Below are 24,996 nucleotides of genomic sequence, written 5' to 3' on the forward strand. Positions count from 1 at the left end.
TTGTTAAATACAATATGGTTCATTCAAGTCGGTCCTTATTGTCAAATCTGTAAAATTGTAATATTATATTATTTAAACAAATAACATAAATAGTGAGTAAGGGACATCATCGATTGTCTCATTTGCATGTCAGTGATGTCACCAAGATGTTTTGTGAAAAATAAAACTTTAAACTGTCATAACTTATTTTACATCCGATTTTGATGAAATTTTCAGTGTTATGCTAGTTTGATTTTCTGTCAAATCAGCATTTTTCTGGGATGGACTTGACCTTTAAAGAAGCCAAAACAAAGGAGGGAGAAAAACATAAATGAAGGTTGGTGAAAACTCACCAAAGAGTTTGCCATTCCCATCTTTGGTGAGTTTTCACCAACCTTCATTTATGTTTTTCTCCCTCCTTTGATTTTTTTTTATTTGGTTCATCATCAGATGTAATCTGATGATGAAATTGGAGACTGAAATGAATTTAAAAAAATTGTTGGACATAGTCTCCCAAAATAATGAATTGAAAGTTTGTACATTGTGTTGTTCAACTTCAATTCAATTTTATATTTCATTCATAAAGTCATGAATTACATATACAAGTAACATGTATCAATCAAGATGTAATCTGATGATGAAATTGGAGACTAAAATGAAGTAAATGTTGGACATAGTCCCCCAAAATAGAAAAAAAAACACACGTGGTTGTACATGTTACATTACAAGACAGATACACACACACACAAACACATACTCCCCGAAAAACATACATATATATTAAAATAAGTAAGAGTTAAGTGGAATAGTAAGAGACTAGCTGTCTCTTCAATAAAATCTTAAAAGATGATGAGTAGTGCATGATATGAAATTGTCACGGCTCGGGAAAATGTTCCAAATACGGGGACTGTTGTGCCTAAAAGAGTTGAGTAATGACTGAGATGAATCCTTTTGGTAATGGCATGTGAGTATTATGGGAACGGACAGATTCATTAAGAATAAACATTTTGCAATTTTTTTTAGGTTTATCATTATTCTAACATTAAAAATTATTAAACACTGATACACAACCTGGCGGACTGTACTATCGCGGATGATGATGAATTTGGAATGACCATGTAACTATATAGCCTTTATATATAATACTGCTTTTTTCTTAGAAAGTTGCAAATTATTTTGCTTTAACATTATTTGAATATATCATCACACATTTTTTAAATACTTCTATGAAAAAAGATATACATTCAGTCATTTTAACAAGTGGTGTATAGATGGGCCGGGGGCCCTTGTGGGGGCGCTTGCCCCCCACAAAAAGTCATGACCAAGTAATATAAAGGTGAACTGTGATATTTTTTCTGAATAGGTCAAATGAAAATTTTAGTTCCAAGAAATTAAGCACTGCTGAACTCCTTAATGGGTGGACTTCGAAACAAATAGTTAACAAACTAAAGTTCCTTTGCAATATATATGAAAATCAGAATGAATTGAGGGAAATTTGGCCAACATCCGAGTGAATAAAAAAAGAAGAAAAACAGAACGATGAAGTTTTAAAGAGATCAGACAGGGAAGGAGAAAGTTGATATGGCTGCTGTTTGTGAAGGATACCGGTAAAAGAAAAGGGAAAAAGTGATTGTGAAAAGCCTCGTATTTGATTTCATGAAGGCCTATACCCGGATTGATAATTTACTTTTATTTTGAAGTTTTCAAATGCTGCATGATATATTCATATTTCATGTATTTAGAGGGGTCCACACAATACAGCTCTAGTCTGCTGGGCAAACCCTTCACTCGAAATCAGGGTCTGAATGTGCAGCCTACTCTTGCCTTGTGTACTGAAGGCTCTCCGTATTGGAACAGCAAGTTTTGTATGTGCTAGTCTTTGCGTGGAGGCACACTTGTTGATCAAAGTTCCAATCAGGGTCAGTGCCTGCAGACTAATACAGCTCTGCTTTTTAGTGGATCCCTCCATTTTCTCAGAATTTTTTTAATTTTATATTTCTTACAAAATACAGCAATTTATATATATATATAGGCCCTAATTAAATACATTTAATTATGAAACAGGTCCTGCTGAATGAGGAAAAATACTTTGTATGATTTATATTATTTTGCTTTTTAATAGTCCCTACAATTAGGGACGGATCCAGGGGTACAATTGCCCCCCCCCCCCAAAAAAAAAATGAATTAAAAAATTTACCGAAAATAGGTCATTTCGTCCACGAAAAATTAGACAAGCAAAAAGATTTTTACAAAGGGGGGCACACTATATATGTAGGCCTACATTATGTTATGTCTCTCGGGGGCTCTAAACTAAAGGTGTGGCAAACGGTATTTACGATGCTGAGCATTGAACAAACCAGGGACGACGTGTTGGTTGAGCTGAGACATCGGCCCATTGACCAATCACAATAAAGGCCCTTCTATTTTTTTGACCAATCACCGGCTTCCTTCATTTCGAGCGTTCACTTTTGAACACCAAGCTGAGCTGTGTTTACGAATTACGTTCACACGCTAATGTGGCCGCATGATTTTGCAAGAACGAGTGGATATTAGCGCGAAATTTTGTTTTGAAAATGTCGAACTTATATGAATTAGAAGTGTTAGCAGGGATGAAGCGGTCGGAGTTACAAAAATTGGCAAAACAGCATGGCATCAAAGCTAATATGAAGGTATGTTAAACGCAATTACACGTTTAAATAATTGCCTAGTCCCATCTACTTCTATTCACGTCAGAGGGTCGATGGATGAGATTGAGAATGAGGGGTTGAGAGGCGAGGCCGCGGCCCGTGCGTTTTCGTGACGCGAGCGCGAAGTATGAAGGGGGCCCCATCGTCCCATGTCTGCGCACCTAACGGTAGAGGCGCACGGCCAATATGGGAGACTCCAATAATAAGGGAGACAATCTCCCAGCTCCCATATTATATTGGAGACTTGCTTTACAATTCAAAAGAACAAAAAAGAAACAAAAGCATGATTTTTCCACCCAAACTTTTGTCCCACTGAGGTCAGAAGCCAATTTGTTTTGTGTGTGGATGACAACAAAAATTCCTGACCTTCTAAAAACAAAAGTAGATGGTGAAAAGGGGTAATATTTCATGAGGAATCTGCTTATCACATTTTTTTTCTGCTGCCAGGCCAAGGTACTGCGGAGTAATCAACGTTCTCGCCAGTGTAGAACACACGCGTCGCATGCGACACACGCAAATTCCACAAGCTCCTGGTGCGTCACGCGCAAAAAGTGAGCGACACGGGCAAAAAAAAAATTATAAAAAGTGAGGGAAAATCATCGAAAATAATTGTTGCATCATTCATCATCAATCCTCAAAAATATAGAATGTTTCAGAATCATTTCGGCAACAGACAAACTACGATCTTATCACTTGATCGGATAATATCCATGCATAGACACTGGCGCATTTCCACTTCCAGCCGGCTAGCCAGCCACCCAGCCACGCTAGCTTTGCCAGCCCGCTGGCGCGGGTAGCTAGCTGAGCCAGAGCCGGACCTGCACGCAATGTTTGGAACTGAATTGTCCGCGATGCGACGTAACTTTTCATTTTTACATGATACCGTATTCTGATAACTTTCAAGAAATTTTGATTTTAAAATATATTCTTAACGTTCATTCTCAATTTCTGCTGTCATGTAACAACGAAATAATTGTTGAAATTCTTGGATGTATGAACTGTAATCAGCGACGTGCGTATGGCAAGCTATTTTAACATTTTCTGATATAAAAAATAATTAGATTTATTGATATCAAGAATTAATTTCTTGAATTCATTTCTTGATATCAAGAACTCATTTCTTGATATCATAAAACGATTTCTTGATATCAAGAAATTAATTCTTGATACCAAAAAACATTTATTTTTATATCAAGAATTAATTTCTAACTTGATATCAAGAATTCATTACTGATTAATAATCAGAATGATATTTTTGCAATAAATTGACGATCGAATTCAGAAATGAATTCTTGATATCAAAGATTCATTTCTTGTGATATCAAGAATTCATTTCTTGATATAAAAAAATAATTTCTGGATATCAAGAATTCATTTCTTTAAAAAAATCAGATTGATTTTTTGCAATACATTGACGCTCGAAATCAGAAATGAAAATGAATTCTTGATATCAAGAATTGATTCCTGAATAAATATCAGAATGATTTTCTTGATATCAAGAATTCATTTCTTGATATCAAGAATTCATTTCTTGATATCAAGAATTCATTTCTGAATAAAAATCAGAATTATTTCTTGCAATATATTGATGCACGAAATCAGAAATGAAATTGAAAATGAAGACCTTGATATCAAGAATTAATTTCTTGATATCAATAATTAATTTATGTGAATGAAAATCAGAATGATTTCTTGCAATATATTGATGCATGCACAAAATCAGAAATGAAAATGAAGATCTTGATATCAAGAATTAATTTCTTGATATCAAGAATTTCTGATTGAAAATCAGAATGATTTCTTGCAATACATTGACCCTCGAAATCAGAAATGAATCCTTAATATCAAGAAATTAATACTTGACATCAAGAAATTAATTCTTGATATTAGAAAATGTGAATGAATATTAAAACGGTTTGCGATATACATGTGGATTTTGTGAAAGGAAAAAAGCGAGATCCCGGGAGCGAGATGTTAATGTTATTTGTATGACAGCTAATTGCTGGATTCACCATTTATTTTTCATTCTTTCATCTAAAACAGACTATAATTTCTTGTATTGTTTTTCACATGTGTGTACAGTTCTATTGATTGATGTTCTAGGGGGGGGGGGGGTGGCGTGAGATCGATGTTTAGGTATTTTTAATCGATATGTCATGCCAACTCCGCCCCTAGATCCTGCATCGTACAGATCAGAAATATGCCTAAGACTTTGCAACATCTCTCTAAAGGGAATTGGAATTGCAAAATGATGAAAATGGTCAACTCATTTTCGAAGTCTCAACCTGAAAAAAAATAAAGCATGGTAAAAATGAATAAGTGATTTTGTATATTTCCAATATTTCCCAACTGAAAATTAACTTACTGAAAACACACGTTCGTGATACGTAGGTGTCATTTTCAAGTGACCAAACATTAAAGCGGGAGTTCACCCTGACAAAAAGTTTATTGTAAACATAGCAGAACTTAAACAGAAGGATAAGCATTGATGAAAGTTTTACGAAAATCCATCAAAGACTTTAAAAGTTATTAGAATTTGTATAATTTTTTTTATTTGTATAGTCGCTGATTGAAAAAAAATCAATGAAATGTCCGTCACCACCCAAAGCAATCGCTCTCATGGCTCATGTTTTAAAATGACCTCAGTGGCTGCCCAAATGATACCCAAGAGAAACGATTTTCATCTCATGTTTACCTGATTTAATGGTTCAGCAAATCTTGGCAGATTATCTTGTTGTCGAGTGTCCTGATGACAGATCTACATGTAGCCCAGCTGCTTCACCCAAGGTATTACGCAATGTACCTTATATGACGAAGGAGGTATCACTTGCTTTGGCTGTAGCTTCATTTTTTTTTTATTTCTTAAAGAGTTCATAGCAAAAGCCTAAAGGTATATAAAATATATTTTAACTCGTTAGGACCTCAAAAATTTTTAAAACATTCCTAATGGATCGTTCATGAATCTGAGATTTTTGTGCCTTCTATTTCGTTTTATTTTCTTTCCCGCGGTTGTCAGAAAAATGCGTGATTTATATTTATTTTTGGAGAACGGGAGTCCGTACCGAAAGGTATATTAAATATATTTTAATTCATCAACACATCAAAACAATTTTAAAACATGTCCTGATAGATCGTTCATTAATCTAAAATGTTTGTGACTTTTGTTCTTTTATTTTCATTTCCGCTGTTGTCAGAAAATTGCGTGCTTTATATTTCTTCTCGGAGAACGGGAGTCTGTAACGAAATGTATATCAAATATATTTTAAATCATTAACACCTTAAAACAATGTTAAAACATGTCCTGAGATAGATCGTTCATTAATCTTAGATGTTTGTGACTTCTGTTCTTTTATTTTCATTTCCGCTGTTGTCAGAATAAATGTGTGAATTTTTTTTCTGAGAGAGTTCAAAGCGAAAGGTATATAAAATATATTTAAACTCGTTAGGACCTCAAAACAATTTTAAAACATACCTAATCGATCGTTGAGATGTTTGTGACTTCTATCTTGTCTTATTTTCTTTCCCGCTGTTGTCAGAAAATTGCGTGTTTTATATTTCTTCTCGGAGAACGGGAGTCCATACCGAAAGGTATATCAGATATATTTTAATTCATCAACACCTTAAAACATGTCCTGATAGATCGTACATTAATCTTAGATGTTTGTGACTTCTGTTCTTTTATTTTAATTCCGCTGTTGTCATATACATGTGTGATTTTTATTTCTTAGAGAGTTCAAAACGAAAGGTATATAACATACATGTATATCTTACATGTAACTCGTAAGGACATCAAAACAATTTTAAAACATACCTAATCGATCGTTCATTAATCTGAGATTTTTGTGACTTCTATTTTGTTTTATTTTCTTTCCCGCGGTTGTCAGAAAAATGCGTGATTTATATTTATTTTTGGAAAACGGGAGTACATAACAAAAGGCATATGAAATATATTTTAACTCAAACACCTCAAAACAATGTTAAAACATGTCCTGATAGATGCGTGATTTATATTTCCTTTCGGGGAACGGGAGTCCGTACTGAAAGATATATCAAATACATTTTGATTCACCAACACCTTAAAACAATGTTAAAACATGTCCTGAGATAGATCGTTCATTAATCTTAGATGTTTGTGACTTCTATTCTTTCATTTTCATTTCCGCTGTTGTCAGAATAAATGTGTGAATTTTATTTCTGAGAGTTCAAAACGAAAGGTATATGAAATATATTTTAACTCGTTAGGACCTCAAAACAATTTTACAACATACCTAATCGATCGTTCATTAATCTGAGATGTTTGTGACTTCTAATTTGTCTTATTTTTTTCCCCGCGGTTGTCAGAAAAATGCGTGATTTATATTTATTTTGGGAGAACGGGAGTCCATATATAACGAAAGGCATCTCAAACACCTCAAAACAATGTTAAAAAATGTTCTGATAGATGCGTGATTTATTTTTCCTCTCGGAGAACGGGAGTCCGTACTGAAAGATATATCAAATATATTTTAATTCATTAGCACCTCAAAAAAATGTTCAAACATGTCCCGATAGATCGTTCATTAAACTTAGATGTTTGTGACTTAATTCTGTTCTTTTATTTTCAATTCCGCTGTTGTCAGAATAAATGTGTGATTTTTATTCTTAGAGCGTTCATAGCGAATGGTATATAAAATATATTTTAACTCGTTAGGACCTCAAAACAATTTTTAAAAATTCCTAATAGATCGTTCATTAATCTGAGATATTTGTGACTTCTATTTTCTTTTATTTTTCTTTCCCGCGGTTGTCAGAAAAATGCGTGATTTATATTTACTCTTGGAGAACGGGAGTCCGTAACGAAAGGCATATCAAATATATTTCAACTCAAACACCTCAAAACAATGTTAAAACATGTCCTGATAGATCGTTCATTAATCTGAGATATTTGTGACTTCTATTTTCTTTTATTTTTCTTTCCCGCGGTTGTCAGAAAAATGCGTGATTTATATTTACTCTTGGAGAACGGGAGTCCGTAACGAAAGGCATATCAAATATATTTCAACTCAAGCACCTCAAAACAATGTTAAAACATGTCCTGATAGATGCGTGATTTATATTTCTTCTCGGAGAACGGGAGTCCATAACGACAGGTATTTCAAATATATTTTAAGTCAATACAGCTCAAAACACTTTAAAACATTTCCAGACAAAAAGACCCATACATTTTTAGATAAACAGCAACTTAACATTTCAACATTTTGCCGATATCAACTTAGGTATTGATTAGAACAATATTACAGTGAACTTCGCGGATTGGCAATGAAACTTGACTTTACTGGGATCAAATCATCAAAGCACATGTGATTATCAAAACATCACGTGTAAAATCGGCCACCACCGAATCGGCGGGTTTGCGACACGGGTAAGAAAAATCCTAGCGAGAACGCTGCTGGTAATCCTTTTTAAGCAAATGTAAACAAAGAAATTGGTCTCCCAAACTGGAGGCTGTCTCTGAAAGGGGACGGGACAACTCGGACCACGGGACATCTCGGACCGCGGGCCGAGTTGTCCCACCCAGTACGAGATTTTTTTTCCACAAGTTTGCGTCTATTTTTCCGTCATTTCGAAATTTCTTGTAAAGATTTTCTAGAGATATGGTCTGATGGTAATGTTCTTCACTTTCTATTACTTTTTTTTCGCTGAAATAAAAAAAAAGTGTAATTTTAGGCGTTTTTCGACAGCTCGCGATTCCCATAGGCGAGCGTGTATTAACTGTGTCGGTGCTCGGCTCGGCCCCGCTCAATAACTGACTTGATTTTGTGATCATTTCTCCTCAAAGTACCACTTTTATCGCAGAAGATGGACTTTGTTGTATTCCATTACCTCCATTTTCTCATCACAAGGATAAAATTTGGTGTATCTGCACGATTTTGATCAAGTTTTTCACCTTTTTCTCTCTGGTCGCAAGAAGCGAACAACCGATGAACGGTCCGCTGCTCTTCATCGTAATTCTCCGTAGCTCGGCCGCCTAAACGGGGGGGGGGGGGGGGTGGGATTCAGACCGAATCCACAATGGAAGTGGGCGTGCACAGCATGCAAAGAGCTGAGCTTGACTGAGTGAGAGTGAACTCGAGTTTGAAGCTTGGCAGTGTCGTATAGGCTCTGCCTTTTTTTGTAAATATATATTTTTTCAATTTTTTCTCTATTGATTTTCCCTGGTTTCGAGCTCTAAGATTGTAATGATATAATTATGCTTCAATTTCTTTGACTGAGTGTGACTATGGTGTGGATGTTTGAGTTGCTCAAAAATATTTTTACGTGGGTGGGGGCTCGGGGCGATTTCACTCTTGCCCCCGAAATGCGAAAAAAATATATTCGGGGTGTAGCTGTGTGGGCATGCCGGGCTGAGGCTAGCCATCAATAATTTTTTTTTTCTGAGAGAGAGAGGGGGGGGGGCTTAATTTTTCACTTTAAATTGATCATTTTTAGGCCTTTTTTTCCATTTTATTTTTAATATTGAATTTCCGTGGTGTAGAGTTGAGTTTTAAGTTGCAATAATCAATATGCTTTAATTTCTTTGACTTTGAATGTGACTGTGGTGTGGATGTTTGAGTCGAACAAAAAATACTTTTACGTAGGTGGGGGCTCGGGGCGATTTCACTCCTGCCCCCTAAATGCGAAAAATAGTGGGGGCTCGGGGCGATATCACTCCTGCCCCCTAAATGCGAAAAATATTCGGGATGTAGCTGTGTGGGCATGCCGGGCTGAGGGTAGCCCTCAATAAAAAAATGTTTTTGTTTTTTTTTTGGGGGGGGGCTTAATTTTTCACTTTAAATTTATTATTTTTAGGCCTATTTTTTGTACATTTTATTTTTCATATTGAGTTTCCCTGGTGTAGAGAGTTGAGTTTTAAGTTGCAATAATTAATATGCTTCAGTTTCTTTGATTTTGAGTGTGACTGTGGTGTGGATGTTTGAGCCGAACAAAAAATACGTGGATGGGGCTCCGAGCATTTTCACTCCTGCCCCCGAAATGTGAAAATGTTCTAGGTGTATCTGTGTGGGCATGCCAATTTCATTTTTAATTTTTATATTGAGTTTCCTTTGTGTAGAGAGCAGAGTTTTGGATATAGGGTAAAAGGGATGGCGATGATAGCATACCGGCGATAACGAGGGGTGGGCCTTGATGAGAGGGACGAGGAGGTGAGAGATGGTGATGATAAGAGAGATGATGATGATGACTCTTGATAAGAGGGGTGCATGAGATGGTGAGAAGGACGAGGATGTGATGGATGATTATGGGAGGAAATCGGGGGGGGACGTGTCCCCCTACCAAAAATAGGGGGACACAATACCAAATGTCCACCCTACTATTTTTCTTCATGGAGAACAAAATAATGAATCATTCACAATTGAAATGATACATGTGTTTAGGACTAAATGACCTTTTATTATTGAAAACCCCCTTTTTTTTCTTGTCAATTGTTTTGGGGTTAAAAATTACCCTACATTTGGGCGAAAACTTTTTTTTAAATGTTTGTCAAATTTTTGTCAAATCTTAAAACTCAACTCTCTACACCAGGGAAACTCAATATGAAAAATAGAATGTACAAAAAATAGGCCTAAAAATAATAAATTTAAAGTGAAAAATTAAGCCCCCCCCAAAAAAAACAACAATTTTTTATTGAGGGCTACCCTCAGCCCGGCATGCCCACACAGCTACATCCCGAATATTTTTCGCATTTAGGGGGCAGGAGTGAAATCGCCCCGAGCCCCCACCCACGTAAAAGTATTTTTTGTTCGACTCAAACATCCACACCACAGTCACATTCAAAGTCAAAGAAATTAAAGCATATTGATTATTGCAACTTAAAACTCAACTCTACACCACGGAAATTCAATATTAAAAATAAAATGGAAAAAAAAAGGCCTAAAAATGATCAATTTAAAGTGAAAAATTAAGCCCCCCCCTCAAAAAAAAAAAAAAATTATTGATGGCTAGCCTCAGCCCGGCATGCCCACACAGCTACACCCCGAATATATTTTTTTCGCATTTCGGGGGCAAGAGTGAAATCGCCCCGAGCCCCCACCCACGTAAAAGTATTTTTGTTCGACTCAAACATCCACACCACAGTCACATTCAAAGTCAAAGAAATTAAAGCATATTGATTATTGCAACTTAAAACTCAACTCTACACCACGGAAATTCAATATTAAAAATAAAATGGAAAAAAAGGCCTAAAAATGATCAATTTAAAGTGAAAAATTAAGCCCCCCCCTCTCTCTCTCACAAAAAAAAAATTATTGATGGCTAGCCTCAGCCCGGCATGCCCACACAGCTACACCCCGAATATATTTTTTTCGCATTTCGGGGGCAAGAGTGAAATCGCCCCGAGCCCCCACCCACGTAAAAATATTTTTGAGCAACTCAAACATCCACACCATAGTCACACTCAGTCAAAGAAATTGAAGCATAATTATATCATTACAATCTTAGAGCTCGAAACCAGGGAAAATCAATATAGAAAAAATTGAAAAAATATATATTTACAAAAAAAGGCAGAGCCTATACGACACTGCCAAGCTTCAAACTCGAGTTCACTCTCACTCAGTCAAGCTCAGCTCTTTGCTGTGCACGCCCACTTCCATTGTGGATTCGGTCTGAATCCCACCCCCCCCCCCCAGTTTAGGCGGCCGAGCTACGGAGAATTACTATGAAGAGCAGCGGACCGTTCATCGGTTGTTCGCTTCTTGCGACCAGAGAGAAAAAGGTGAAAAACTTGATCAAAATCGTGCAGATACACCAAATTTTATCCTTGTGATGAGAAAATGGAGGTAATGGAATACAACAAAGTCCATCTTCTGCGATAAAAGTGGTACTTTGAGGAGAAATGATCACAAAATCAAGTCAGTTATTGAGCGGGGCCGAGCCGAGCACCGACACAGTTAATACACGCTCGCCTATGGGAATCGCGAGCTGTCGAAAAACGCCTAAAATTACACTTTTTTTTATTTCAGCGAAAAAAAGTAATAGAAAGTGAAGAACATTACCATCAGACCATATCTCTAGAAAATCTTTACAAGAAATTTCGAAATGACGGAAAAATAGACGCAAATTTGTGAGAAAAAAATCTCGTTTTGGGTGGGACAACTCAGCCCGCGGTCCGAGATGTCCCGTGGTCCGAGTTGTCCCTGATTCCTCTGAAATTGGATACCCAAAATTCTGTATAAAAGTCTCCGATATTGGAGATAATCTCTCTCATGGGAGACAGTCTCCAATCCCGGGGGGGCCACTTCCATTCACGAGTGGATACCATGCGCGACCATGGGGTATCGAAAAGCACCCTAAACACGTAATTTCCATATTCTGAAAATGCACCCCTTAACAAGTATTGGCGTGTGAAACCCTACCCTTAACAAGTATTGGAAACAAATCGATACTCTTGGAAAATATTCCCTGAAATGAACCCCTAAACAAGTACAGGAATGTTTTATTGTTACGGGTCCTTTGGTTGTCGGCTTTACCTTATTTGGTTTAGTACGACCCCACCTTCTACACCTCGCGCAAATAGGACTCTTAACACGTAGTGTTGGGGCAAAAAGGACATCCTTTATAAAACATTTTAATTTTGTTTTATCATCCCCGCAAATTCGACCCTAAACACGTAATTTTCCTAGCGAAATAGATACCCTTTTTTCATTATTTTTGTGTTTTTGACACCCTTTTCACGTTACGTACGTAACGTGCCCTATCGTGAAAAGGACATCCTTTTTACGTGTTTTTTTGGTCGCGCATGGTATCCACTCGTCAATGTAAGTGGCCCCCCCGGGTCTCCAATATTGGCCGTGCACCTCTACTGCCTAACATTACAATTTAACAAAAGTACGTAGCCGGATTTGACTGTAGTGTAGAGACATGATTTCTTTTTAATTTCAGTTGATATTATTGAACAACACCTACTTAACTTAATAGCTTGTTACTTTATGTTACAACAAACTTGTACAATGTTACTTTTAATTTTGTAATTGTATGGTAAGTTCCCCCAAGTCTGCGCAGTCCCCCTTGTCTGTGCATACGTGTATCTGCACGATTATAGTAAAAATGCGCAACAAACACAAACTTTACACATGCAACACATAGACAGATATTCATTGTAAATCCGACTCAAAATCATTTTTGAAAATGGTGGAAAATAATAATAATAATAGGCATTTATATAGCGCCATCTATCTAGAAATATTCTATTCCGAGGCGCGTTGTTATTATTATTACCCCGGCTTTAGCTCGAGCTGCCTCTCAGCGCTCATGCATTCAAGGAATTAATCCTGCCAGGTACCCATTCACCTCACCTGGGTCGAGTGCAGCACAATGTGGATAAATTTCTTGCTGAACGAAATTACGCCATGGCTGGGATTCGAACCCACGACCCTCTGTTTCAAAGTCGGAAGACTTATCCACTGCCCACTGGGCCACAACGCTCCAAAAAATAATTTTTGTCATTTCATGTGACGGTCTCAAAATGCAACCTTTCTCATCAAAATCCCCAAATCATGTGGAAAGTGAATGGGTGCGCAGACATGGTGGGCATTTTTTTTCCATCTGAAAATGACTGCCCGAGGTTTTTACCAAGGAAATTCTATATTTCAAATTTTATGAGATATTTGGTACATCTACTCATAATATAACTATAAGGAACATTATCAACTGAAAGAGTTTGTAAATTAAGAAATTCATGTTAGAACTGAACTCAAATTGTTGAAACTTAAAACCAATGTTACTTGTTAGATTGAAAAATAACACTGCAACCTACAACAACTTTGTGAAAAATAAAGATCAAATCAGAACTCTGGAAAGAGTTCCATATGCACCCCAACCAAAAATAACAAAAGATTGTTGAGACTTCTGGTTCTTCATTTCATATTTTTCTATCATTTTTTTATGTTGCTTACCTTAGTTGGGACTCAAGAGTCAACTCGCCTTGTTTTATCTACAGTCAAGACCTTTCCCGCTATGCTAGCAAGAAGCGCTGATACCGGAAGCGGAAGGGGTATTTTAACGAAATCTTATCAACTGAAAGTTTGACTAGTCAGACCCTTTACTGACTAGATAAACCGATGTCTATGGACAATTAAACGCGCTAGATCCTGCTCAAAATATGACAATGTATTTCCAATTTTGTATGTATTTCCAATCTCCCATCATATATGTTCCATATTAGTGCTAGATATATTATTCTGAACCTTCTCCATGTTTTTATTTTCAATTTTAGTAGGGGGCCGTGCATATGGATTTCTTACCAGAACTCTTTGGATTGATAAATTTTGTCTCTTGAACTTTGAAGTGTTGTTATCGCTGATTGTCAGCATTGAAGCTTTCCTCATTTTGTTGATATCCAGACTGATGGCTTGATCAAGGCCCTGGCAGCAGTGGTAGACTCAAACTTAGAAGCAAGCAATAAAGTGTCATCTGAAGAAGACACTACATGTAAATCCTCAGCCTCATCCACTGAAGACCAGGTAACTGTGTTATATTATATAAAAAAAACATTGAAGATTGTAAATCATATGGATAATTCCATGAAATATGTACGTCCAACCACATATGTGGGACGGACCTACATGAAATTTTCTGGTCCTCATGACAGTCTGTAATGTCGTCAAATAACCATGACTTGATCAGTTTATGAAGTGAAGTAAAACTTGAGAAAAATTGAGGTGGGATGTACAAAAAGGTTACCGATAATTATTTTATTAAATTACCCATATTGATTATTGAAAAAAATTCTAATAAAATGGTTAAATCCTACCATGTGTAGAAGTCATTTTCCATTGATCGATTCTTTATGAGTAGAGTTGATCTCTCAGTGTATCTTGTGAATCTTTAGAAAACATTTTTTCTGGAAACTATATTGATGGTTATATCCTTTTTTTTATTTTATTTTTTTGCCATTCCATGATTAAGAAGTGGGTTATTCCCCCCACCCCCCCTAAAAAAAAATAGGGATGAAAGTTCCCCAAAGAATACAAAAATTCCCTCTGTGTATTATTGAATAAAAACTGACTTTGCCAGTTATAATGTCTGTTATTTTATCTTGATATAATTTGTCATGTCTTTTTAATATCTTAGTCTGAAGTTGAAGCTTCTGAGGAGAAACCAAAAAGCGGCCGGGGAAGGGGAAGGAAGCAGAGGAGAGGACGAAAGGCTATCAAGGAATCACCAGAGAAAGATCTTAAGAAAGATGTGATTGCCGGTGGTGACAATGATACACTATCATCTGCTACAGAATCAGATAATCAGGTAATTACTATGAAATCACAGAATAGTTTTTAAACCCCTCCCATGTGTTTTTTGTGTAATGTATCCGAACATAAGAGGAGAAATAAACGGACTAATGACTGATAGGGTGCAAGTTTGTCCAAATTGACCTACTCTTGGTTAAAAAGGATCATTTGGAATGTGTAGAAGCAAGAAGAAAAAAAAAATTTTTGTACTATTAAAGACATTCTAATTCACATCTTGATTTTTTTTTCAAATAGAAAGCAATCGTTTTGATATTTATTTCTAGTCTTAAGAAAAGTAGAAGGGATTTATAATGTTGATTTATAATTTTGAAACCTGTTTGAAGCCACCTGCAGGGCTCCAAATTTTTGCCCTCCTGACCAAATATTTTGAATATCTTAGCCATTGGTTTGGCTATACCTCATTAATTCAAGAATGATAAACCTGTCCTAGTTACCCATCAACAGTCAAAACAGTTTGAAGAATGACAGTACCAGAATGTTTGTCCAAACCAGTTTACAGTTTATAATGTACTGTATGTTACACTACAGAGGGGGGGTGGTAGAACCTCTTCCACATCATATAATCTAGCGATGAATTAGGTTATTTACATGCACTTTCTCCTTGAAAAGTTGATCGCCATAAACAGAAGCTCAATCTTAGAGGTCAAGTCCACCCCAGAAAATTGTTGATTGGAATAAATAGAGAAAAATCAAACAAGCATAATGCTGAAAATTTCATCAAAATTGGATGTGAAATAAGAAAGTTATGGCACTCTAAAATTTGGCTTCTATTTTTCACAAAACAATGATATGTACAATTAGTCGGTCGAAAATGTCTTGTTGGATTTTTCTCTTTTTATTAAAATCAATTTTATGTTGAAGTGGACTTGTCCTTATAGTTTGGGTAATGAATATGCAGGGCTCGAATTAAGAATTTAAAGGGGCAAGGCCATTTTTTAAAAGGGCACTTAAGGGAAAGGGCAGGCAGTTTTCACTTAATGGGACATCCAAGGCCACCAAAAAAAGGGCATCAATAATAAATGCACTTTTCAATGGGGCACATGCACTGGATTACCGCAGGGCACCAAGGCCACAGCAAAAAGGGGCAGTTATTTTGGCCTTAAGTCTACAAATATTTGAAAGGGCATCAAGGCCATTTCTGAGGGCATCTAAGGCCATGGCCTTGGATGGCCTTGGATTAATTCGAGCCCTGAATATGGCTTTGTGTCTTGAAATAAGCATATTTTATCAAATATTTTTTAAAAATAATTCACAGGCATCGAGTGTTACAGAGGATGAGAAGGCATCCCCAGTTGCCAAGAAGTCGAAAGCAAAGTCGAAAGGGAGAGGAAGAGGCAGACGAGGGAAGCAGACCAAGGAGGAAGTTTTAGAACAGAAAATGGACCTAGTGGTATGGTTACTTTGAATTCACTCTAGCAGCTCTGGTCTAGATTGGGGGGGGGTTATCTATAGAGAGGTTCTATTGCTTGCTATTTTTTGTTGTAATTTCTTTAGAGGTCAAGTCCACCTCAGAAAAATGTTGATTTGAATCAATAGAGAAAAATCAGACAGTCACTCACTATTTTGTTTTTTATTGTTTGAATTATACAATATTTCAATTTTTACGAATTTGATGATTGGGACCTCCTTGCCTGAAGCACAAAATGTTAAAATTATGGAATTCCACGTGTTCAGGGAGGAATGAAACTTCATTTCACATGACAATGACGAGAAAATCAAAATATTTCATATTTCAAACAACAAAAAACAAAAGAAAAAGTGAGTGAATGACATCATCGACTCTCTCATTTGGATGTAGCTGGCTCGTTCATATAACTGTTTTTGTGAAATGAAGCGAAATTTCGAAATGTCATAACTTTCTTATTTTACATCCGATTTTGATGAAATTTTCAGTGTTATTCTTGTTGAATTTTTCTCTTTTTATTCAAATCAAGTTTTTGTTGGGGTGGACTTGTCCTTTAAAAGTGAAATATTTCAACCAGTGGATATGTTTTGGTGAGTTAATGCAGCATGACAAAATTACATAATCACAATCATTTGGTACATAAGTATATTATGATGCAGGGCGCGACAAACCCGCTTGCCCGATTGCCCGGGGCAAGTGAAAATGACGTGCGGGCAAGCACCTCTCAAAGTCAATTGCCCGATCGGGCAAGTGGTTGTTGCGTCTTTTTTTTCTGTACCGTACCTCGTTTTTCCACAAATCATCCAAAATCCACACTCAAAATCATGAATAAGCCTTAAAAAATAGGAGTAGCGCCGTTTCAAATTCCGAAATTGCGTTATTTTTTCTGTACCACGTATTTCCATACATGGTACGGTGTGGTACCAGGTATGAAAAAAATCAACGCAATGGCCGGGAAACAGTTAAATGTAGTATAGGGGTCCATTATGACTACCACCATGTGCAATTTCTAATGCACATTTTCCACCTTCCGATATCACAATTCTGTGATAAAATAATTAGAACTACACAGGAAATAAATCACAGAGTCTAGTAACTTCGCATTGGTGAGTTGTCATGTCATTCGGCTTTGCTTTTCAAAACGGCTTATTAACATCCAAAATAACTTGCCGTATTTGTTAATTATAACTTAAAATTCATTTGTTTCCCTTTTTGAGGGGATGAGGTAAATATCAGACAATAAATCATCAAACAAAGCTCCATCTATTTTACAAGGCCGGCGGGAGGCTCACACACGTGCGCATACTAGCTAGCCAGTCTGAGCTCTGTCTCTCTGCCAGAGCTCTGGGGGACAATTCGCTCAGTAAAGGCCACAATGATGGTGATTTTCTGTTTCAGACAGAGTTTACATTTCGGGTATATTATTCAAAACTTCCAATAAAGTTTGATGATTTCTTCATTGTCATGTATATTTAAGTTATTAATGAATACATTCTCACCAAATTTAGACTCCCCCATAGAGAAATGCAATTTTCGTAGAAGTCTGCGTTTTCAAAGAACTTCAGGAAAAGTTAGGGTATGTGGGCCTTTATTACACGGCCGAGTACAGGTTATTGTACTGGAATAGGCGAAGTAGAAATTAGATATTGAATTCATTTATATCAAAGTTCAACTCACAGTCACACCCACACAAACACACGCGCACACACACACACACACCCAAGATTCTAAGCATAGTGAAAAAAAATACTTAAAAATCATACAATATTAAACAATGTTACTAATAATTCATTAATAAGTGAACAGGTATTATTTAAAAAATTGGGCAAGCAGTTTTTTCTATCGGGCAAGCAAATTTTTTCATCACTTGCCCAACAGGGCAAGTGACGAAAAAAATTTTGTAGAGGCCTGATGATGCATACAATTTAGATGTGTGATATCACAAGAATATAGTTTTTTTTCACTTTGTTATTAACAAAATCATCCAGCTAAATTGAACTTTGATCTAGTCAGCAGTTTGTTCTTTCTGTATAATAGAAAAGAAAGTTTGGTTTAGTATTAAAAGTTTACTTAATCACAGGTAAACTTGAATATGTCAGCCACTCGTAATTTGAATAAATATTCATCCCAAAAGAAGTGTTTTTTTTTACCAAATAATGCAAAACATGTATAATGCAAACATTTCTGTTGTCATAGTTACCTGTGGTTGCATTGCAATGATTTTCTTTTCAAGGTTGCTCCATCAGCAGCAGCAGTGACATCCTCTCCAGCAGTCTCAGGGAGACGATCTAGAAGCCTACAAAGAACACCTCTCGTCAGTGAACCAACATTACCAACACCACCAAACTCTGGCTCCAGGTAAAGGAACGGATTTCAGTCTTATTTTTTTTCTTTCTCTTTATCAAAGAATATCAGTATAAAATAACCCATTTACAGTGGAATATTCGGATAATTAAAGAATTGAATATTTGCCTGTATCTGATCTGTTTTGTTTTTCATCATGAGAAAGAAAATCAATCAATATAAAAAAGAGGAAATATCTATGTAATTTCCCTAAAGTCAGTGTAAAACAAATGTTATTTTGAAATGTGAGTGAAACAAATTCTCTCATTGTGAACAATAAAATTGAATTGATTGGGATTGAATGGATAGATTCAGCCTGTTCAGGAAAATTATTTCCATGTGCACTTGATTTGGAAACTTGTATCAGTGAGAAAGAGAAAATGGACTTTGAATACTGAAAAAGAATCTCAAGATCAAATAAGATGATATAATTTTGTTATATTTGTTTTGACATGTACCAGACTAAAGGTACATATATGTTCCTGTGTTTTCTGTTTGATAGTGTATTTATTATTTGCATGTGTCTGAACGCTCATATTCTTGTTTCAATTATAGCAGGAAAGTCAAGAGAGCAATCAGACGCACCACGCACACTCCTCAACCAGCAGTCATCCCTGCTCAAACAACTCCATCTTCATGTACCCCTAAGCCTGCACCGTCTTCCAACAAAAGGTCATCAAGAACAACCCCGCTCACCGCCACTCCCAAGACCACACCAGCAACCATCAAGACCCCTGCTGAAGCCAAGACCAGAGGGTCAACGGGGAAGAGATCAGCCAGTGGGTCAGCAGGGAGCAAAGCTAAGAAGGTACGAAGAGGAACATTTGATAAGTCACCGGCTAAGGTTGCCGTCGAAGCACCCAAGAGCAACAGTTCGCTGAAGGATGAAATCATGGCTGAGATCGATAGGAAGGTCCAGATGCACGTTGCCAGTAAGTGTGCATTAATTCATCAGAATTTCATTTTGCTGGAAGAATCGTTTTCTGTTAATTCAAGGTAGAGGTGTCGTGGCTCAGTGGATAAGTCTCTGGACTTTGAACCACAAGGTCCAGAGTTCAAATCCCACTGCAGCAGTTGTGTCCTTTGGCAAGGCATTTATCTATATTTGCCACTCTCCACCAAGGTGTAGTAAATTCTTTGAATACTCGTGCACCCGATCAGGGTAGCCGTGCTAAAGTAGGGGTAATACTTTGCAGCGCTTGGAAATATTGGTATTAAACACTATATAAATGTTGCATATTAGTTCATATTGAATTGAAAGGAGTCATGGTATTGTAATAACTGCCTAGATCCTCCGCTCCCAAAAATAGACGGATTTTTTAAAGAGTATATTAATAAGTTTATTATAATCAGATTATACAAGATGAATTATTTACTTCTCTTCATTTATATTTCAACTAAGTCAAATAGATTTTTAATGTCCCTAGAGATTTTATTTTGGGAGAATAACCTCTCATATTTTGGTATAGTTTAATTGTCAAACTCATGATTTCATTCAGTGTACACGTCCAGTCACAATTCTCACTATTACACTAAAAAGCACTGAACAATAGATTTGGTTTCCTGAAGCTGTTGTTCTCTGTTTATATTGTGTAATAGTCCTTTAAATTGTGACTGATAGTGTATAATCTTTAATTGAGAGTTGATACTGCTAAAACTTAGAGAGCAAAGGTGAATGAATATCATAGCTTCCTCAATTTGGCTTTTACATTTTTACATTTTTGATGCATATTTATTTGTATCCAGCTTGTGAATATGAAAAAGTGATACTTCTGAAAACTTTAGAAATCCTTCCAAGCTATATTGAATGCATCAATCTCATCCGCAGAATCTAAGAGTAGTATCCCGACCAGAGTGCAAGCAACGAAGAAGACGCCGGGCAAGAAAAACTGGTCCAAGACTCATCATGGAGCTCTGGACAAGATGGAATCCATTGATGCCTACCTAGAGAGGAAACAAAAAGAGAGCAGAAGCTTTATCTGCCACCAAGAAGCACAGGGTATGAAAAACACACTAATTTGGTGTCGCAAGAAACTTGCGATCAATTGCAAGTCAATTTTTGGTCCCTAAATCAATCATATATCTTGCAGTGAATTGCAAAGTAGTGATTGATTACTAATCTGCTCCATGAAACAAGAAGTTTAATCTGATTTGCTACAGCTAACATTGATCTGTCAGTTGTAAAATTGCAACAGAATATTTGCAATTGATCGCAAATGTTTTCTTGCAACACCCCCTGAGGGTGTGTTACAAAGAAATATTTGCAAATTGATTTGCAGAGATATTTGAGATTTACAATGGATATATTATTAATTATAATTGGAACATATTGATTTCTTTACTGTTTGTTGTGAGAAGCAGACCGGCAATCAAGTGTAACTTTGCAATTTATCTTTTATTGTTTTTTTTTTACTTGAAACTGGCTTGGGTTAGTTTCTTATTATTATATGAGTTATCATCATCTTGTCTCCTTTAACATGTAGAAGAGTGGAAATGGACAAGAAGTGAGGTGCATTATGACTGGTCACTGCCCTTCTTCTGTCCAAGTAACTTAAAGATATACAATTGTTATTTATAAACTGCAACATGATGAATGATGTGTGTACCTTGCGACAGGATACAGACTGAATATCACATGTTCTGTATCAAATTTATAGCTTTGCCTTGTTCTCTGCCTCCAGATAAATCCAGATTTTTTCCTTATCAATTACGTTGTTTCAGTTATCTTGCTTCTGTCATTTTAATCCTGCTACAGATCCCAGCTGTTGCTAAGCCTGTCCTGAAACCAAAAGGCTTTGACTTTGCCTCCCCTAAGCCAGGTAACAAGCCCAAGAACTTCAGCTTTGCATCTCCCAAGCCCACAAAGACAAGCATGCCCACCAATCCCAAGTCGGCTAAGACAGTCTCCTTCAAGGTTTCCAAGCTTAAAACCCCAAAGAAGGTTACCCTGCCCAGTTCCGTGGCTGCTCCCGCCGTCGAGAAGCGCAAGGCTACTCCTGGTGTCCGCAAGTCAATATCCGCACTGACTCCTGGATCAGTGTCAAGGAGATCAGTTGGAGGGATGACTCCGGGTAATGAGAGGAAGTCTTTTGGAGGTACCAAGACACCCTCAAGGAAATCAGTAGGAGGATTGAATGCAGGAGATAGCAGGAAATCACTGGGGGCTACAAAGACCCCGTCCAGGAAATCAGTTGGTGGTAAGGGACAAATGCTCAATTATTTTTCAAATGTTGAATTTGCTGCTGGTTTCTGAGAGAGTAGTCTGTCACCCACTGACTTGATCAATAACTAAAATTGATTAGTAATAGACAATGATCTCCTAAAATGAAAAGATAACGTGTAGTGGATTGCCATTGATCGCACGAGTACTTCATGAAGTCTGATATCTTACAATAGAATTAGTTTACCAGCAAGGAGCATATTTAAAATAAATCTTACAAGTATGAACTAAATGTATTCACAGTGTCGTAATTATATTTCCTGTTTATTGTACTTGAATGATTTGAGAGATACATGTACTAGTAATCTGAGCTGTTTTTTTTTCTTGCATTTGCTTTCCATTTAGATTTCGTTTAGTTTAATGTTTTAAGGAATTCAGGAAGTATGATTCCCTTTCATTGGGCATGGCATTTAATGAAATTTAGAGTAATTGAATGCAAAATATCAACTACACATTTGCATAATTTAGTCAGAGGACTTACACTTGACTTTGGGATTTTTCACTTATTTGGAATAGGAAAAAGTTTCTTGACACTCCCCATTGTTACATTGGTGTGACAGTTAAGCTTTTTAGCTGTTTCTTTTTTTCTTATTAGCTGATTTCATTGTTGTGTGTACGTTTTCTGAACAAATATTAAGGAGAATTTCAGCTAGTTCCATGAGTGGTCACTTGTATCCCTGATATAAATCTGTCACAAATGATATAATTATGTAATATAATCTTTTTTGCAGGTGCTTTGACTCCGTTTGGCAAGACAGCGATGGCCACATCAGCAACCAAACCCAAGAACATGTTTGACCTCAAAGCATCTCTGTCCAAGCCTCTTTCATACAAACCCCACACAGGTAAGATATTTTACAGATCAATAGTAATGATAGTAATGGTCATAACAGACCTGCCAACCAGTACGTTTTTGACGTATTTAGTGCGTTTTTGCAACCCAAATACGGCAGTAGGTTTTTCTTTAAAAAATATGTTTTTGTTTAAAAAAAATATTTTTTTCTTTTTTTTTTACAAAATCGTAATTTATTGAGAAAAATCATCTCTATATGTCTCTATTTCATAAAACTTATACAAATATAATTATTAGATCAATGATATTTCTGATAACTTGTTTTTTTTCAATCATTTTGTCAAAACCAGGGTGAGATATACGCATGTTTAATATTTTTTTTATTCATCTGCAAGAGCAGTGTGCATTTTAGCTTGCATGCAGCTTGAGCGCTGTGATGAGCAAGTGCGCCACGCATTTTATTATGAAATACTTTTTAGGGGGTAAAATACACTTTTTTAAAAATTTATATGAAGTGGTCCAATTTTGTAGAGAGCTTCATGTATTTGTGCAGAAAGGATTCGTTCATGTATTTACTTGAACATTTGATAAGACTACAGCTGTACATTATAGGGATGTGTCATATATTTATTTGTAAAGTTTGGTATGATTGTATGGAGAAGTGATATGACAAGCAAAATGAATACCTCCAAACCATTTTTCATTTAAGATATCTTGAAGTTGAAATATGCAGATATTGATTAACCTTAGCACTATTAACACAGAATTTTAGGCCGATTAGTATTTTTTGCCACAATTGAACTAATATTCTTGGAAGTCCAGGTATCTTTTAATGGAATCTCAGCATGAAATATTTTACAATTTTTTGGCCTGATTGTAAAAATCAATAAAAAATGAAGTATTGTATAATTCAAACAATAAAAAACAAAAGAAATAGTGAGGGACATCATCAACTATTTCATTTGCTTGTCACTCAGTTGTGCATATCACTGTTTTGTGAAAAATAATCAAAACTTTAAAATGTCATAACTTTCTCATTTTACATCTGATTTTGATGAAATTTTCAGTGGTGTGCTTGATGGATTTTTCTCATTTTATTCAAATAAACTTTTTGTGGGGGTAGACTTGTCCTTTAAGAAGATGCCACATATATAGGCGTCAGATGTACATATTTCGTATAATTCCCAAATGCTTATAACATTATGTCTATGATTATGGTGAGTAATGTGTTATTTTTCTTCCTTTGGCCATACAGGAAAGCTGAAACCGTTTGCCGAGAGCAAAATCAACAGCGCCAACGTCAGGGCTCCTCCCTCCAATGTAGCGACAGCGAAGACGATGATGAAGAAACCCCCGTTGAAGGGGCGCGATGCGAGGAGGGCGGGTAACATCAAACATCGTACTCAGAAGAGAAACGATAGCTTCATGGCTAACAGGGGTATCACCGGATGCTAGGATTACCCTCCACTGATTTTTAGATGTTATAATGATGATTGTAAATATTGAACTGAAATTCACCAACGGTTTCTCAAATCTTATTACAAAAAAAGCCAACAACTGGGGGTTCTGGGCTATTTTAATACCCATTCTCACCTAGATTTTTTTAAGAGCCCGGTAAAACTAAAAAAGAGCCCCAAAATTCCCACAAGACCGATGTAAACTGTAATGTAATGGAATAAACTTTGACTGGTGATATCAAAAAGTAGCCCTGGAATTTTTGTTTTTTTTTTTATCAATCTTTGGCCTTGAACACATAGATGGAGGAAAGCCTCACTTCATATATTGTGAATGGCAATATTCATGAGGACATTAAACAATATACTACCTGGGTCATATTTAGATTACTGCCCCAGGGGAAAGGAGAAACCAACAAACCCTGATAATTAGGTATATGGCCAATGGGAAAGATGTCCCTGCCTCTTGTCATAATTTACTTACCCAGTTGCCAATTTGAAGTCGACATAGTCTTAGGGATATCAATTTTAGAACAGCCATAACTTATTGCTTGTCCGATTTCTTTCAAACTTTCACCATTCTGTTTTTTTTTTCTTCTTTCCAACACAACATTTTATGACCAAGGCTGGATATCCCTTTAATAGTTTTGAGATAACTTTTCCATTGTATGCACAATGATCACTGTAGGCAGAATTTTTCTCTTGATATTTAATTGATTTTCACGTCCTCAAAAATTAATTTTTTTTTAATAATAAAATATTTTGTAAATGAGGCAGAGGAGGTAACTATATTTCATCCTCAAAATGTTGTTCTAAAGTTCATTAAAACATGAA

The 24,996-nt window shown here is 36.3% G+C and overlaps 1 protein-coding gene across 1 annotated transcript; it reads left to right on the plus strand.

Annotated features, from left to right (window-relative positions):
• The first annotated feature begins 2,443 nt into the window (after nt 1-2,443).
• On the plus strand, nt 2,444-24,996 carry LOC121418254 (nucleolar and spindle-associated protein 1-like). Its single transcript, XM_041612010.1, is given in 11 exon segments — nt 2,444-2,648; nt 14,042-14,161; nt 14,772-14,942; nt 16,203-16,337; nt 18,586-18,710; nt 19,251-19,627; nt 20,524-20,654; nt 20,656-20,694; nt 21,451-21,892; nt 22,647-22,760; nt 23,964-24,996. Coding segments are annotated over 11 exon segments (1,950 nt in total). The 5' UTR covers nt 2,444-2,552; the 3' UTR covers nt 24,164-24,996.

The sequence above is a fragment of the Lytechinus variegatus genome, chromosome 7 (genome assembly GCF_018143015.1).
Source record: "Lytechinus variegatus isolate NC3 chromosome 7, Lvar_3.0, whole genome shotgun sequence".
NCBI classification, from domain to species: domain Eukaryota; kingdom Metazoa; phylum Echinodermata; class Echinoidea; order Temnopleuroida; family Toxopneustidae; genus Lytechinus; species Lytechinus variegatus.